This window comes from Lepeophtheirus salmonis, chromosome 6 (assembly GCF_016086655.4).
Source record: "Lepeophtheirus salmonis chromosome 6, UVic_Lsal_1.4, whole genome shotgun sequence".
Taxonomy (NCBI): domain Eukaryota; kingdom Metazoa; phylum Arthropoda; class Copepoda; order Siphonostomatoida; family Caligidae; genus Lepeophtheirus; species Lepeophtheirus salmonis.
This window is the reverse complement of record NC_052136.2, coordinates 50,703,986-50,721,440: the sequence shown is the minus strand read 5'-3', so window position 1 is coordinate 50,721,440 and position 17,455 is coordinate 50,703,986. Positions and strand designations below refer to the sequence as shown.

General features: G+C 28.6%; 1 protein-coding gene across 1 annotated transcript in view; it reads left to right on the top strand.

Annotated features, from left to right (window-relative positions):
• The window catches only part of LOC121120523 (uncharacterized), a 222,038-nt gene that overhangs the window by 166,269 nt on the left and 38,314 nt on the right, over positions 1–17,455 (top strand). The window contains exon 8 of the mRNA XM_040715404.2: positions 13,505–14,012. Within this exon, the coding sequence (XP_040571338.2) occupies positions 13,505–14,012 (508 nt within the window). The remainder of the gene's footprint in view (positions 1–13,504; positions 14,013–17,455) is intronic.

Sequence of the window (17,455 nt, the reverse complement as noted above, 5' to 3'; positions counted from 1 at the left end):
ACCATATTTACCATATTCGATTTCTTTTTTTTAACATGCCCATTATGTACACAATTTTCATCACTAGAAGGACATTTTTCACATTTGTCTTCTCTTTGTCCGTCCTCTCTCTTCTTTTTTGAGCAGACTTGACTACTTTGATCATCAAGTTATTTACAAGTCCAGAATTAATAATGTTTTTAAAGATGAACATAAGTTATCACATTCTACGTTTCGATATACCTCTAAACATACTTTTGTTGACCACACGGAACAGGACTAAATTTAACAATGAATAAATAAGAATACTTTAGATATGATACCCTGTATCTTCCGTTACTCCACTTATCTAGAGGATGTAGCGATGAACCAATTGGGAGCGAGTTAGGTTTTGGTCGTATTATCTTCTTATTAAACTCTTTATGTTTTCTATAAACGTAGCAACTTCTCGACAATCATAAAATAGATGCAAGAAAGTCTAAACCTCTCATTGACAGAAGGATCATATTCTATCTTTAGAGTTTGCATCTCACTCTTAAATATTATTTTTGAGTATGAAGAGGACAATATTATTTTTGATGGTAATAATTTAATTATTTTGTTTAATTATTTGATCATTTATTGTCAATATAAACTTCAAAAATTAAAATTCCAAACCTAGCTACATCTACAATCCATAAAATAAATCTCATTCTTCATCGATACAAAAATTAATCTACAAATTAAAAATATTGTTTGATGCATTAAATTGCTATGATGATGAAAAAGTTAGACATTGGCAAGATGCTACTTGCTTCAGATGTTGTGTGATTAATTATGGCAGATTAGCCTTTAAAACATATCCGATTAACCAATAATTTACTGATTTTCCAACTACGAATTAACAAAATTGGGCTCCAAATTTAAATACTGCTGTGCACTATTCTTATCATAAAACCATTTGCAACTGAAAAAATCATGTTAATTGTTAAGTTTGGTAAGTATACATTTCAAAAAAGTTGTATAATGTCTAACTGCAAGGTATTTGTGATCTTATTTATAATTTCTTCTTATTTTCAAAATTCTAACATTTTAGGAAAAAAAAATACTATAGTATACTATCAGCAAATATATCGTATTTTTAGAATTACAACACTCCTTTATGCGTGATTTTTAATCTCACCACGATTACTAATTTTTTTTTTAAACAAGACATTCATGCTTTAAGCAAAATTACATATATTTTTGAGAAATTTCTTTGTTTAAGTCAACATAAGATAGTGTAGTATCAATCCTTATTTACGACTGAAGTCGTGTGCAGTAAACTATCGATTTGATCAAGTTCAGCCCTGCATATAAGTTTTAAACACTTTTAAAGTTTGGTAACATCACTTAACAAAATATCTTCTTTTTTTAAATAGTTTCTAGTATTGACAATCCAAAGGACCAAAAGTCTCAGGAAACGATTCTAAGAAAAAACTGTACTGTACAAATTCATTAAAATTTGACACATAACTATATAAAGATTCCTCACAAGCCCTAAATATAAGAAAACTTCTATTTTATTTTTTATTTTCTTCCTGGGTTATTATTAAGTTTTGGCAATTTTGTTGAGAATCCCTAGTTTGGTCCACCATAATGTTGATTACTAGATTCATTCCACTAACTATTTTAAAGACTTCAATACGGGTTGCAATATGTGAAGTAAAAAGTTTTGAGCGTTTTTTCGCTTTATTTTGACAATAAAATTAACATAGATCAAAAATTATCAATAAAAATTAACATAATTATACCAAAATTAAATTATTCAATTAAGATGGTTCCAAACGGTTTTTTGTCTAATTTTCAGTTACTTGACATTGAATAAGGGCTCACATGCCGTTTCAACTGGACGATTTTCATTATTTTATAGACATATTCGACGTCCATATTATCAGAACGGAATCGTTGGAACCGCCACTTTGCATTTACATTCGATATTTTTTCGGGTCCATAAGTAGCACAACTTTTGGCCGCTTGCTTCGCCTTTACACCTTGATCGTAGTGATAATGAAGAATGCTGTTGTTATTTCATTAAAGCAGTTATATACACTTAAAATTGTGTTTGTTTTTGCAATCTGTTTTTTTTGTTAAAAACAAATTAGAATTAGTAGAAATCTACTCATCACTTTTACGTATATGAATCATTTACCAAACTAGTTAATATTTATTTCGTCTTCACAGTATATTACACGCTTGACGAGAAGGGTCTTTTTTACATCTTGGTCATAATTTATGCAACTATAGTATTCCTATTCTGTAAGTAAAAATATCTCCTAAGACCCTTGTGATGTATAAAATAAAATTTAAATGTCCGAATTCTAAAACTTGTGTCCCTATAAATAAAAATCAATTATTACTTAACTGATAATGATTATAAATTCACAAAAAAGTTTTGATTATAAAAAAACTATAATTTTTAGTTTATTATACAGTTTTTTAAGATGAAAGAATAATATTTTTATATTTCGATCGAGGAAATGAAATACTTATGTATTCATCTCATAAGCTCTTACAAACACACACCTATATATATATATATTACTGATATTAGTTTCCATCTCTGGAGTAAAAAAAAAAATATTTGATTGTGGTAACACTTTGAGAGAGAAGAGAAGAATTAATGAATGAGTTTGATGTGATGATGTGAGGGAATTTTATTATTACAATTTGTGGTGTGTAATTTTATATATAAAAGATAGGGAGGAAAATATTCATTTTGAAACCATGGTAGACTTTTGACTTTTATCCAAAAGTCAAAAGTTGTTACATATTGTAAAGTAATACATTTATTTGTAAGACTTTTTCCCCTTATTTTTTTAATATAATTTTGATAAATCTTTAATTAACTTCTTTAGAGTGATATCCACACTCTCTCAACCCATTCGTCAAAAAAGTAAAACAAAAATAACCTAAATTAAAAAATGAGTTAATCAATTACGTCATTTTTTTCAAACTTTTTGACTAATTCCTACCAGAACACTATTTTCGGTATATCAATCACTCCTCTTCATTATTTGTCAGCTGTTGATTTGAAATACTCTGGACTAGTTTTTGTGTTAGTCCTTATTTATGCAGTTCGGTCCATTCCAGTTTTAGGAACGGTCCTTAAGACTGATACAAAAAAGAATAAATAAAGTAGAGTTACATCATCAAAGACCAATCTTTATAAGTTTAAGAACTGTCATAAAACTATTCTTGACCCATATTAACGTTCTGAAGATTGATTTATTGAACTCAAATAAAATCTAGTTAAGCTGCTTGCTGTACAAAAAAGGAAATATTAGAACAATTTATTTTGTATTGAATTTGTTCACATCTAAAGGCCATATAAGAAATATGGTCTTTCGTTTGACAAAAAGGATTAAAAAAAGAGAAAAAAAAGAATATCCTACCCAAGTAAATATGAAAATACCGCCACTTGACAGTTTTATAACATTAATTAATAAATAAAAATTGATATCAATTATTATTTACTTGACCAGTTACCTTAAATTCAAATTCTTTTTTTTAATTGGTCAAAAGGTTGAAATTTACAATTAATATTACTATGTGTTATATAATTGGTATGGATTTATGGGTACAGTGAGATGCCCAGGAGAGTTTAAGGAGTGGAATATTGAAACATAAATTTGATTCTTCATTGAAACCATTAAGAAAACTGCCTATTTTAATAGCATTTTTTTAAATGGTGCGGTTATTTTATAGACTATTTTAGAGTATGACTTTGGCTTTAAAAATTATTGTTGTAACAAATGTGATTTGATTATATGAAAATATATCCAAGTCAATATGTTACAATGGTTACTGTATTTAATTGGGGGTTCCGTGGCTTTAAAAATAGTGTTATGGATAATTCATCGATATCTAATTTTAATGAATTAGCAAATCACTAATAAAAGGAAGGTAAACGACAAAAACTGACCGAAATACAAATACTTTATATATATATTTAATTTCAAAGTGCAATAACAATACTTTGTGTATTGTCATAATATCTTGAATTGCGTCTCTATATCAGATTGGATTTAGAATAAAAAAAAGTATATAAATCCCTTGGGAGCCAAGAGTGTAACATAGTTTTCTTTTTAGGGATTTAACGCTTACCTTTTCCTTGGATATATTCATATATATATATATATATACATTATAGTCATAGTCAGCAATCTAAAAATTGTAGATTTTCCTACAATGTTAGTATTAGATGAGTTTATATTTTTGTATAAAGGTAAAAAATGACAGTAGGCTTTGATTAAGTCCTGACACAGTCAAAGAGTGCTCTACTAGACATTTTGCAAGTTTCAGCTATTTAAATTCATTGGACTTGAAGAAGAGTATTTTGTTGAAATGATTTTCTTTTCTTTTCATCGATTCAACTGCTAATATAGCCTACTCATTATATATTTCAAATGGGCGTAAGATCGTTGAATTGAGTCACTGGATCGATTTATCAACTAGAACGCACGGTTTAGTGCTTAAACCGACACATCCCTATCAAGTATAAGATAAGTTGTTTTCTCTGTAAAAAACTTCAAATGTTAAAGTAGGTACACTGTATCTGGACCACTGCTTCGGAAAAGACTAATTGATTCCATTTCAGTATTCAAAACCTTTTTCTTCTTCCTTTATTAACCTTATCCTTTTTTATTTTTTGTACTTAAACATTCTGTTATACAAGTCTCAATTTGCTTTCTCTGTCTATTCAAACTTATCTTTATATTAATTCCGTAACTTAGAAAGTAAAAAAAAATAGATTATATAACATATAATTTTTGAACACCATTTATTTTCAAGTCACGTGCTTTTTTTAATGGAACCTATTTTTCCATTTTTGTTCCTATTCCTTTATAGACGCTATATGTATTCCCACACCTTTACCTCCTCTCAACAATAAGCAGGAAAAAAGTTATATATTTATATATAAAACACAACAAAATGATTATTACCCTATTTGACCTAATAAATACCTAATGAATAATAATGTACTTCAAAGTTCTAACTTTTCAATAATTTTTTATTCTTACAATTGTATATTTATTCATTACGAGTACATTACATTGAATGTAAAAAAATTAAGTACAAAGTAATTGTTGACTTTTTTTCAATTATAAATACAAGGAATACATTACGAAAACAAGGTCGCATAAAAACAATACTCATAAATCAAAGTGTGATAAAATAAATAAATTTAAGCTGACATAAACGCAGAAGTTTCTTCATTAATTATTGAGAACGGTTACAAATTTATTAGGCACACAAAGAGTTTTCACCATTTGTTAGGATTGTTAATTTCGAACATCTGTTTGGAATAAGCAACCAAGCTTTTTAAGAATGTAAATCTTTATTTTGTAATAAAAATTTAATAAAATGATGATGTAATGGTAAATGACATGATTCAGTTGTTAAAATAGAACATACCAAAACTTAGGATTTTATTCTTGATTATAAATTAATTTCCTTTCTGTTTAATAAGGAAAATTATGTTTGTTTGTCTGTAAAAACCTCTTTTTTGTTTGTGTTTAATACCTTAGAGCAGCGTGACCCCTTGTTACGAAGTATGGCACTGTTATAACGAGTGTGGGTGACGTTTAGTGCCAAATTTTAAAAATAAATGATCAAAAAAGATAATATTGAAAACAAAAGAAAAATATCATAGTCAGTTTTACACTGGCTGATTAGATGATAGTAAGTAGGATATTTATATCATGATACAAGACGGAATTACTAAAAATATTGATTAAAAAAAGTACTTTGGTATTTGTGTTTGCAATTTTGAATATTTTTTTTTCAAATTTAATATAAAATATCTCGTTTAACTTTAGCATAATTATTTATGTACAGATTTAAAGTAAAATGATTGATATTAATTATATAGATCAATAGACGTAACATAGGGGTTGAAAATTTGTTTTGTAGTTCAACAAAATACATAAATCCGAATAATGTCAGGTACACCCACTAAAATACATGTATACATCTTTATAAGATCCTTATATCTATCAAAATAGGATAATACATCATTTTATATTCTTATTTTCTAGTTTAGACAGTAAATTAACTCTTATATTTGCAGGGGTTAGATATTTTTATCAAATTATAATTATTTTTCTTTTCCTTATTCATCTGGACCAGAGGAAATTGTACAAAAATAGCAATTTCATAGTAATTTTTAGTACCTACTAATTATATTTATTCCAAATGTCGTTGTTTATCATTGACATCAAGTAATATTAAATTGAAAGCCTCCCCAACAACCTTCTTATCTATTAAAATAATTACAAAAATGTTTAAGGCACACAATACAAAATTTAATAACCCTCTCTTTCCCCCACACCGCCAATATATTGTTACTTGGCGTTGAAAATCATTCCTATTTCAAGTATCTGCAAGAAAGCCACTGAAAGAAAAATTGTGGATTCCGTGGCTGATTTTGCTGCGTAAACGCTTTCTTCGTTAAGTTTAAAAATTGTCAGAAGAAGTTCTTTTTATAAATAAATCGAGAGTTGAAGTTACAAAATTCTTTAATTCCTGTCTAAAGATTTCTGGACTTTGAAAACTTCCTAATACGATTGCCCAAAATTGTTTTACTTAGTGCACATGACTACTATGTTTCTGTGGACATATTTCGAATCACCAATTTCGATTTGAGATGTGCTAAAATGTCATCTCTTACACACAGATATGATATGTGAACAAAGTATAATTTATAAAATAATATTTAATTTGTAAATTTAAGGCGAATCTTCTTTTGTAGAGAAATAATAATTATAATAGTAAATTAGTTCATATTAAAAAATAAAAGTTACACAAAATATAATTGTGAATTTTTTTTTATGTTTTTTAAAGACATTTCAATGAAAATTAATAAAGTTTTTTTTAAAGGTAATTTGCCAGTTTAAGTAGAAAAATGATAAATATGCACCATTAAGATGATGTTGTAACCTTAAATTATGCCGAAATTAGAAATATTTCTGACGTAAGGTCGCATATATAGAAATATAAATGAACAGTGAAGGCCTATGACATAAATAAATATATATACAATTCTACTCAATAGACAATGAAATTGTAGGTTGCTAATCGATAAATGCTCCAAACTTGAGAGTCTCCATAATTATATATTGAATATCAGAGTGGTTAGTTATTATCACTTAACGTCTTGAAATAATATTTATATCTAGTACTAATATTAAATAAAATATTTATTCACTTATACTGAACATATTTATTGTATTTGCAGAACGAAATAACATTTAAATATTATTTTTTGGCCTAAATGATGAATTAATGTAGTCATTTATTGTTCCCAATGATAAGAAAAAAATGTAAATATTTATATTTATTTGAGATAAATGTATTTTTAGTACAGTAATGATTAATGACTTTTTAAAGTTATAGGATGATTTAAATCCCTTTTTAACAATCTAATAAAACCAGTTGCCTTGTCGAACTGTTTAAAACTGTATAAGAAACGGAGTAATTTTCACAAATTTTAATGGAAATTCTTAATGCTTGATTATGAAACTTTTAAAATTATATTGGATATAACATTTGTGTACATGACACATCATTGTTTTTCAAAATTGCTTACTTAGCCTTATTTAGAAGACATTAAACTATATTAAAGGAAATATATAACCATTAATGTTATATTATTAAAAATAATTTACAGGAGCAAACTATTTCATCAAAAATCAAATGTAATTCTTATTTATAAAGTTTTCTAAAGTGTCCCTTTTAAAAGTAAAATCTATCAAAAGTATGTAATCTCTGAACACAATAAAGGTAAAAGTAGAGTAGTAACAAACTTATGATTTACTATACATATCTCTTAAAAATGGACATGAAATGGAAACAAATTAAATTGAAAAGTTACAAGGAAATACTTTGATAACTTTCGATAGATTATTTAATAGATAATAGGAAGGTGTGATCAATTTGAACATAAACCACACAATTACTCCGTAAAAAGATTTTTATTGTGTACTTCTAAAAGTATATCGATAGTTGTTTGGTATAATTAACAACTTCAAAGAATATTGTTTTGCATTATTATTCAAGTAGCTTAAATGTTTGCTACTACTTCTTAATAAATTAACAATATATAATAAATGATTATATGAGTATCTTTCATAACTAACGATTTGCTGAAGGTAGCTGTAAATAGCTTGCATCAACAATAGCAATCATATTTTAAGTTCCCGGAAGCCTATCCCTTCTGCTTGATAATTATAATTAACCATGAAATTGTCCGTTCTAGCATATAATGTAAACTCTATTGACTCTATACAAAGTCTTCTATTACTTGAACACTATAGGGTTCCCATATATTTCAGTTTTATTAGACACACGCCTTACAGATCCTGGGAAAATTGATCATCTTTTCGCCTCCACTCATACCCTTCAAGAGGAATACTTATACTAGTGAATCGTTCTTCGAAATTACATGCTCAACTTATGGCCTCTGATCACAAAGGAATTTTTTTCATCATTGATGTTTACTTTTTAGGAATGGAAACAAGAATAATGTCTGTGTTTGGTCCGAACAAGGATGTTAACGTATTCTTTGCTGAGTTGCCATGGTCAACTAAAGACAACAGTTTCATGCTTGAGGATCTGAATATAACAACGACTCCTAAAAGATATGCGGTGAGCTATGAAGGATCTCAAAATTGGAAAAATAAGGCAGAGATGAAGAGTTTGATGACATAATATCTATCTCCTTGAGGCCTTGAGGATCTTGGTATCAAGACTAACCCAACTGCACCAAAGATGGCTTTTGCTGGCACAACGAAGTTAGGAATCTAAATAAAAAGTAGATTTGATATGCCAAAAGAGTATAAAACCTTGTCACATCATATTTCTGACCATTCCCCAATTTTTGCCTACTTCACAAAGAGACATACAATGTTGACATCTTTCTGGATATTGAATGTGTCTTTGCTAAAAGACGATAAAATCTGTAATAAAAATGTAAGTATAATCGACAACGCAATGGAATTACAGGAAAAAAATTTACTTACCCCAACAACGGCTCCATTAAGGATTGAAGAACGATCGGGTAACCTTCTGAAAAACGAGGGGAAGAAAGAAGCATTAAGAATGAAAAACTTGAGGAATAACTTAGAAATACGTAATGAAACCTGTGATGGTAGAGTTGATATTTTTCAAGGACTGAACAGAATATAAAAACTTGAAAGAATGATCCACTCGAAAAAAGACCTAGTTAAAAAAAACTTAAAAGAGAAAACATCGTTCAAGTATCTGGAAAAATATATCAAGAGCAGAAAAGGAATACATTCTCTACGGCTAAGTAATGGGATATTGACAAATTAACTAGGTGAAATTTCATAAGAGGTCACAGTGTTCTACTCAAGCCTGTATAAATGTCGAAAAGGCTACAGTGGGAGAAAATGTTCCTTTTGTCGGGGAAACGAAAAGAAATGGACAATTCGTACTGTAATGAGCATCCTATTTCTGAGGAGGAAATTGGCTCTTATATAAAAAAATGTACAAAAAAATATAAGTCCTCGGAATATCAGGGCTGCTGTTTGAATTTTTTAAGAAACTTGTAAGGAAGCTTGTTCCCTTTCTAGAATTATTGTAAAAAGAAATTATGGAATTATTAGATTTTTTTTATCTAATTTTAACTTTAATTCCAAAAAAAAAGTAAAAGATAATCTTAACATATCAAACTAAAGGACTATAACGTTGCTCAACACGACATACAAAATTTTCACCGGTATCCTGAACGACCGACTGGAGACAACAATGGAATTCAACATACCAATTGGGCAGAAAGGATTTATGAAAGTAAAATAGGCAGAGGACATTCCTCGTTCCATCAAAGATGCCATAAATACCATAAAACAAAAGGGAGATGATGTCACTATATTGCTCGTTTATTTCGAAAAAGCCTTCGTCTCCATATCTCACGAGTTTCTAATAAATCAACTCCAATGATACAAAGCTCCTAGGAATTTGATTTAAAAAATAGTCATTTGAGGCTGAATCTGGACTCCGAATAAACATAGAAAAGACTCAGATGAGTACTTATTTGCAACCCATGGTATATTAAAAAACAACTTCCAGATATGATGATAAACCCTCATACAACCAATTCTTCTAGACATATATATCTCCAAAAATGTTGAAGAATCCGTTGTCAATCTAAATAGAAACAGATTACTGAATATTTTAAAAGAATGAGGTGACTACTCCGACATTTTCCAACTAAACATACCTGGAAGGATCATTGCGTGGAAACAACCCATATAATAAGGTATACTCCATTCTCGTGTACTACGGCTTCAGAGGTATACAAGATACGTGAGGAAATCCTGTGACACTCAAACAGGTCCTATATTTCAAATTTCAGAATGGAGACTACCATAGGAAATTGGGGGTTGGGTCTATAAAATATTGAAAGGGTATGGAAAAGCTTGAATCTCGCATGGTTAAAAAGAATTAGAGTTTGTAACGATTTTTGGGCAATGCGAATAGAACACGAATACAATCGGATGAATGGATACCCCTTTGTAAATAGAATAGCTATGGGACCAAACAAACTATGAAAATGTTTAAGAACGCTGTGTATTTATTGGGGACAAATGTCAAGCTCTTGGGCTTCCACTCTTAAAGTACTTCTTCCTTTGCTAGGAACAGATGAGCCAATAAATTTTAACTCCAGGATATGTTCGGGGGATGTCCTATTTAAAAAAAACATTATCTGACTTACATTGGAAGAGACCAGATTGCTAAGACATCAATAACATTTCAAAATTTTATTTGTCTGAAAATAATAATATCAGTAAAGACAGAAGCCCTTAATATAGTTTATGGACCATCAACTCCATTTTACATCCCTTTAGAAGGGTTAAAGGCCCAATTTGTTCGTCCAACTTTGATGAAGACTGCAGAAATATCTTCAGCAAATATTTTGGTGAAGAAAACGCTATCAAAGGCTCGAGCTCCCACCCAACAAAGGCGTGATAAATAGTCCTAGTGCCTGTATGGGAAACCCCTTCATTAATCTGAGGGAAAAGTGCTTCCGGTACCGAATAGCAACGTCGTCTCTATTTTTGAACAAATATAAAAAACCGCTGCAGGAAAGACTGTGCTCTTTCTGTAAAACTGAGAGGGAAATTCAATACGTTACGTTAAAAGTAATGAATGTTATTAAAGCATTCCGGGAGGCGTACAGGATTGAGCCAAAAAATCCGATTGGCTGGTGGCCAGAAATCCAAAGGCCAAGGATGAATTTAAGATTCAAGAAATCATAGCGAAGGTGATCTTTATAACGTATGGCGTGAGGACTTCCGGGTCAGTTATGCCTAGAGGTTTGGAAGAGCTGGTGAAGATGTACCTAAGAATTTTGGGTGTTTTTGACGAGAGAGGAGCAACAGTGGGTTTGAATTTGTAAAAGAATAAATAATCATGTTTATAAGCCCCTTTTTCTTTAGAACTGGCTCATGAGCGTCTCTGGATCAATAGGTTCTTCTTTTTTTTATTCTCTTATACTTATTCTTTCATCAGTATTAGAAACGAATTAATTATTGTAAGTAATATCAAGGTGAATATCAAAGATATACAAGATTATACCATAACTTGTGCCCGACTGATATTTGACTTGCACTACGCTTTTAATCAATATTAAAGTAGTAGATGATCAACATCGTAGTAGATGAGCGGTTGTGTGTTTTGTCAAAATCTGTTTTTCTTGGCCAGGATTTGGTGCGATACATTAAATTGAAAATTCTATCAAGCCCGATTACATGATGGTCTAACCTTGTATTTCTAATAACCTTGTGTAATATGTGAATGATAATTTAATGAAGCTTTAATATAGGTTGTGGTGGGGTATATATATATATTTGTATATGAGGACGGTTATTGCAGGAAATAAATAATATTATTATTATTAAAAAAATAAAAATAAAAAAACATTATCTAATACACTATTATATGAGTTTCTTTCATTACTAACCATTTTCTAAAGGTAGTTGTAAATATAACTTGCATTAACCATAGCAATCATATTTTAATATTTATATAAAAGTATTATAACTCATATATCAGCTTAAAAAATACAAAAAAAAATCCATGCGCGTGGATACATTAAGATACATTTCTTACAAAATTAAAAGAAAAAACAAACATATAAGTGTTGTAAATTATAAGTTATAACAAGAAAAAAATACTATATAACTAATTCATTAAATGAAGTGAAAATTACGGATTATTTTCCCTCCTCTAAGACTAAAGTAATTTATTTAAAACACGCTTGTATCTTTATAATTGTTTCTTCATTTCTACTCTCTTATTAAAACATTCTCTAATTGTAAATTTCTATCTAAGTAATTAATAATACTACAAAGCTAAAGGGCCCTAATATAAAAACTTAGTGTTTTAAACACGCATGTTTGTTCTGAACGTGAGGAAAAAGTAGTTTCAGCATAATCATTTCCTAAAATTTGTCTTAAATTATAATAAAGAAACAAACAATTTTATGTAATTTGTCAACATAAAATCAATGTTGAATAAAAATCAAGAAACGGAGAAAACTCTATTTTTTTAACAACTATATATTCCTACAAGAAAATATTTCATTCACATTTTTTTGTCAAATGTGCAATGATTTACGATAACAAAATTTGAAACTATAATTTACTTTTTTTTAATTTATATATATAATATTTAGATACATTCTTATTTAACGTGTTCATAACAAAATGAGAGAACAAATTTATCTAATATGGCCTTTCAAATCATATCTGTCAATTTTAAATTCTGTTGCTGTAATGATTCATTTTTGCTACTTTAATTGCATTTTTGTACAACCTAAAAAAAGGTTAATCAAAATATTTTTTTTAATAAAAGTTTACGATAGTCTATCGTAAATTACAAATGTATTATTTCCTTATTTACTTTTTTCTTCACATAAAAAGCTCAAAAATATGACTTAAAACAAATTCACATCAAAAATGTTTTTAAGGTAAATCAGATACGATAAAAATATTTAAAGGCTGGTTGTTGTAAAATATTTTGATGACCTACATATTATATTTGTTTTTAAGGAATGACGGGTAGTATTCAAATCCATTTTGTATCAAAAATACCAACAAATATAATCTTTGAATATATTCAATCAATAAAACGCCAATTTAGGTATGATGTGTTAATTTTTGACGTGTCTAAGACAAACCAACTTCCAGTAATTGATCCAAAAACAAAACTTATCCCTGGTATTGAAAATATTTTAAAATCTGTGTTGCTTATTTTAAGTAATCTTCTTTGAGGATTTGAATGGAGAATCATTAGGACTTTTTTACTTAAAAACAAAAGAGACTCATTTAAAAGAAAACTAATAAAAGTAAAATATTAAAATTTGAGTAAATTATTATCTAATTTTTTTTGAATTTTTAAATATTAAATGGAATTGATTTTTTTTACTAACCATGATAGATCATTATATAATTTATTACTTTTTCATTTATTACTTAAACAGGGAGAAATGGAACAAATGACGGTACATGACAAGTCAAATTCCGTCTCAGAACAATGCTCTCCAACAAGAATACCACTACGTAAAGAAAAAGAGGACGAGTCTTCAAAAAAAGAATCCTCTTCTCCTCATTTGACCCCGAAAAAGGATTTTCATAGTGCTAGAGACAACGACTTTGACATCATCGAAGAGGACATTCCCTCACCCTTTCGTAAAATCCATCGATCCGACAAGTCAAACAAGAGTGAAGAGATTACAACAGTAAAAGATGTTTTTCAAGTATCAAATGACTATTTAAATGAGGAATATGTTGACTTGGACTTTCCCTCTGAAGAAGATTTAAACATAGCTACACAATCCAAGGCAAAGAAACATAATTTCAATGTAACTCAGGCGTCCCTGAAAACCCCGAAAAGTGATTCTTCTATTTCTTCTCCTGAGGGAAGTGGTGAAACAGATGATGAGGACGAATGGAGTGAGGAAGAAGGCTCCGGCTCCGGTGAAATCTATGGTAAGTTCGTTTATACACATATTTTGTACTTAAATGTTAATATACTTTGACACATGGAACATTAATTTTTATTATGATATTTATATACATAATATGTACGAGTATAAATATATTCGTATGTATATAAAACAAAATAAGGTTTGGCATATGAATTACGTTTGTACGGGATAATAAAATGAAATGGAATATCGTGTATGTAGTTAGAAAATAAATGTACTTAGATTTATCTACTTACATATTATATTCATTTAATATGTCCTTAGTATCTTTTTTATAGATCTTTTATTTATGAAAGTCTGTAGGTTTTAACCATTTTCTTAGATGTTTAATTTTCAAACCTTTCTAATGGTGCTTTTCTATCTTTGCTCCCTGTATAGCTTTTACTTTTTATGCATACCTGTTGTCTTAAGGGTTTAAATGAATCGCTTTCAAAAATACCTTATTGAACAACGTATATTTTCAGTTTGAGATACAATTTATCTAATTCATAAATAATTAAGAAAAAACATCATAAATATTTTAGAAAGTTACTTTTTAATTCAATGTATAATCCTAATGACTTATTATTTTGATTGATATGTCGCAATTTTTTAATTTTTATGCCTCTTAAGCATTTCTCACTCACAATGAAGTTTTTCTAGTTGAATAATAACAGGATTATTAGGACAAACACAAATTTGAGTTAAATCCCAAAAATTATAACATCAATTATCACTTTTGAAGCACTATCACGAATGATTTTTTTCTATATTATATGATGATAGAAAAAATAATGCACCAGTCGTTTGGGTTTCTTAGTAACCAAATAACCAGACATATTTGGCTTGAATCGCCATTACTTTAGGGTTATTTCTTTAAGTTTAACTATTCCTAATTTGTTAAGTTATAAAAAATAAAAAAATAAAATAGTTGCATGATTAATATGATAACATGTAAAAATACTCTCAAAATCAATGTCATAGTTATTTTATAATACCCAAATACGTATATCTACCTTAAATGAAGGATTAATGTCATTTTCCTAATATTGTATAGTTTTATTTCAAAGATTTGGCTGTTTGATTTAAAAACTGAAATAAAAATATAATTGTGTTGAAGTCAAAAAACTAATTTCAACAAAATAATATTGATATTTTTTAAATATAATTTACTTTTATAAAATAAAAGTTTAAAATGCGTTTAATCATATCTGTTTGTTGTTGATTACATCAAAAGAAGAAAGGACAAAATTTGCAAAAAAAAAAAACAACAACGTAAATTTCCAAAACTTTAAGGGGTTGGGCAATCTCAAATTTTTTTTTAAAAGAGTTCACAATTTGTTAATCATAGTTTTTAAGCAAATACATATTTAAAGCTTATCAGAGTTAAACATTTCCAAAAAATGTTAAAAATGGACCAATGTAATATGTTAACATAAATTTTTATCAAACTCCAAGGAGATAGTTAAATGAATGTAGATAATCACAAAAGTTAGGCCTGATCTGACTTATCTGTTTAAATACCAATAACATATATTTTGAATTTTCAAAAATTTGTAATATATATAATTTTTGTTAGTTCCCTGCCAGAAATGTAAGTTAATAATAAATAATATTTTTATAAATAGTCAAATATCATAAGGAGATTTAGAAAAATGATTACTCCAAAAATTCAATATAAATTTTGAATATAATTAATATTTATTTGTTTCAACTAATACTCAGTAAATAGAGGTGGAAGAAAAGAAAATATTTGAGGATGTCAAAGCGAAAAAATCGTCCCTCAGAACTTCTTCTCTAAAAGATGATTCCACCTCCTTCTCAACGACGTTAAAAGCTGCCCGAACAGCTTTGCAGTCATATAAAATGTGAGATTTGGTCTCCTCATCTACAGAAAAAACACCACCCCTTTGGTTTCATAATAAAAGACACTTCAAGTGTACCTGTACAACCTCTATCAGTAAACCACTTTCCAGCTGGAGATAAAATGGGGTTCGTAAAGTATCGGCAAATTTAAATGTTGTTGCAATACGACTTTTTCGTTTGTTTTAGGGGTTGCCCTTGGGGAGACTTCAGGTGGGGAATAGAGGCTAAGATTTTTCCTTATAATTATGACAACCATAATAACAACTGTGGTATCGAGGCATGAGACCAACTATTTATCTTCTAGTATAGAAAACGTCATCACCAGGGGCGTTGCTAGTTTTCCTCATTTGGGGGAGGGGTCTTGGACCAAAAAAAATCAACACCGTTAAATAATTACTTATATATAATTAGGTATATTGAATAAATATACAACCTGAGGTTGCCTGCATTGTGTATATGAATAGAAGGGAATACAAGTAAAAGAAAATAGACTGCGAGAGGGATATAGAAACATACAGAGGGAAGAGATAGAGAGATGGAGTGAGATATAGAAAGAGATAAAACAAATTAAGTATTATTTTAGTCAAAAACCGGCTCTTAATTACCTGAAAGGCCCAAAAACATCCCTGGTAATTTTGTACGTCTACTTGCTAAATTTCAGACTGATGTATTTGACGATTAGGATTCTATGTGTAATAACATTAAATAACACTTAACAATATATATGGATTCTGATAAAATAATTGAGTGACTCAAGCATCCAACACAAAAAGGGTATAGCGACCCCACTAATGGACAGAAACTTTACTTGGATATTCTACCTAATTCAAAAGTCCATAAAGTTTCATTATGAACGAAAAGTGTATGTGTAGTTAATGTTCTTGCGATAACTCTTCTCTTCCAAAATATAAATTCGTATTAATATGCGACAGTGAATTTAAAAAAGAAAAAAATGTCAAGTTTGAGTGATAAAATAAATTTTCAAAAATTCGCTTATTATACACTATTTCTTTAATTTTATATTACGTACTCCCTTTTAAAATAAACATACCCTTTTTTCCTTCATTTTAATTTAATCCGTATAAAAATATAATATTTTTTGTTGCTAAGGGTTGCTGGTTTGACGTTGTTTGTAATTATATTAATACTACGACAATATTTTATTTTTCTTCATACTCTGACTTTTTTCAAATTTGTAAATGAGAAGTTTGAATGACGTGGTATTTCAAAAGATGATTATTGCTATTACAATATAGGCTAAAGTTTTTGAGATTAAATTATCCTACATGTACTTGAACATATGTGTAATTTTAGAGCTTTATCAATAATTTATAATTTAACATAATCATTCTTCCTCTTTTCCTAAATAATGTGTGTTCTCATTTTTTGTTTTTACCTTTCTTGTGTCATGCAACCTTTCCTCTGAAAAATAACAATGATAATTAAAAACGACCTATAATTAGTCGGTAGTTAGCCACTTCTCCTCAACTATGTAATTATTATTCAATAATTGTAAGGCATTGTTCACAGATTAACTAAGCTTTTGTTGGTAAATTATATCGTGGAAGATTTTATTATTGAAGGAAAATAAAACACAAT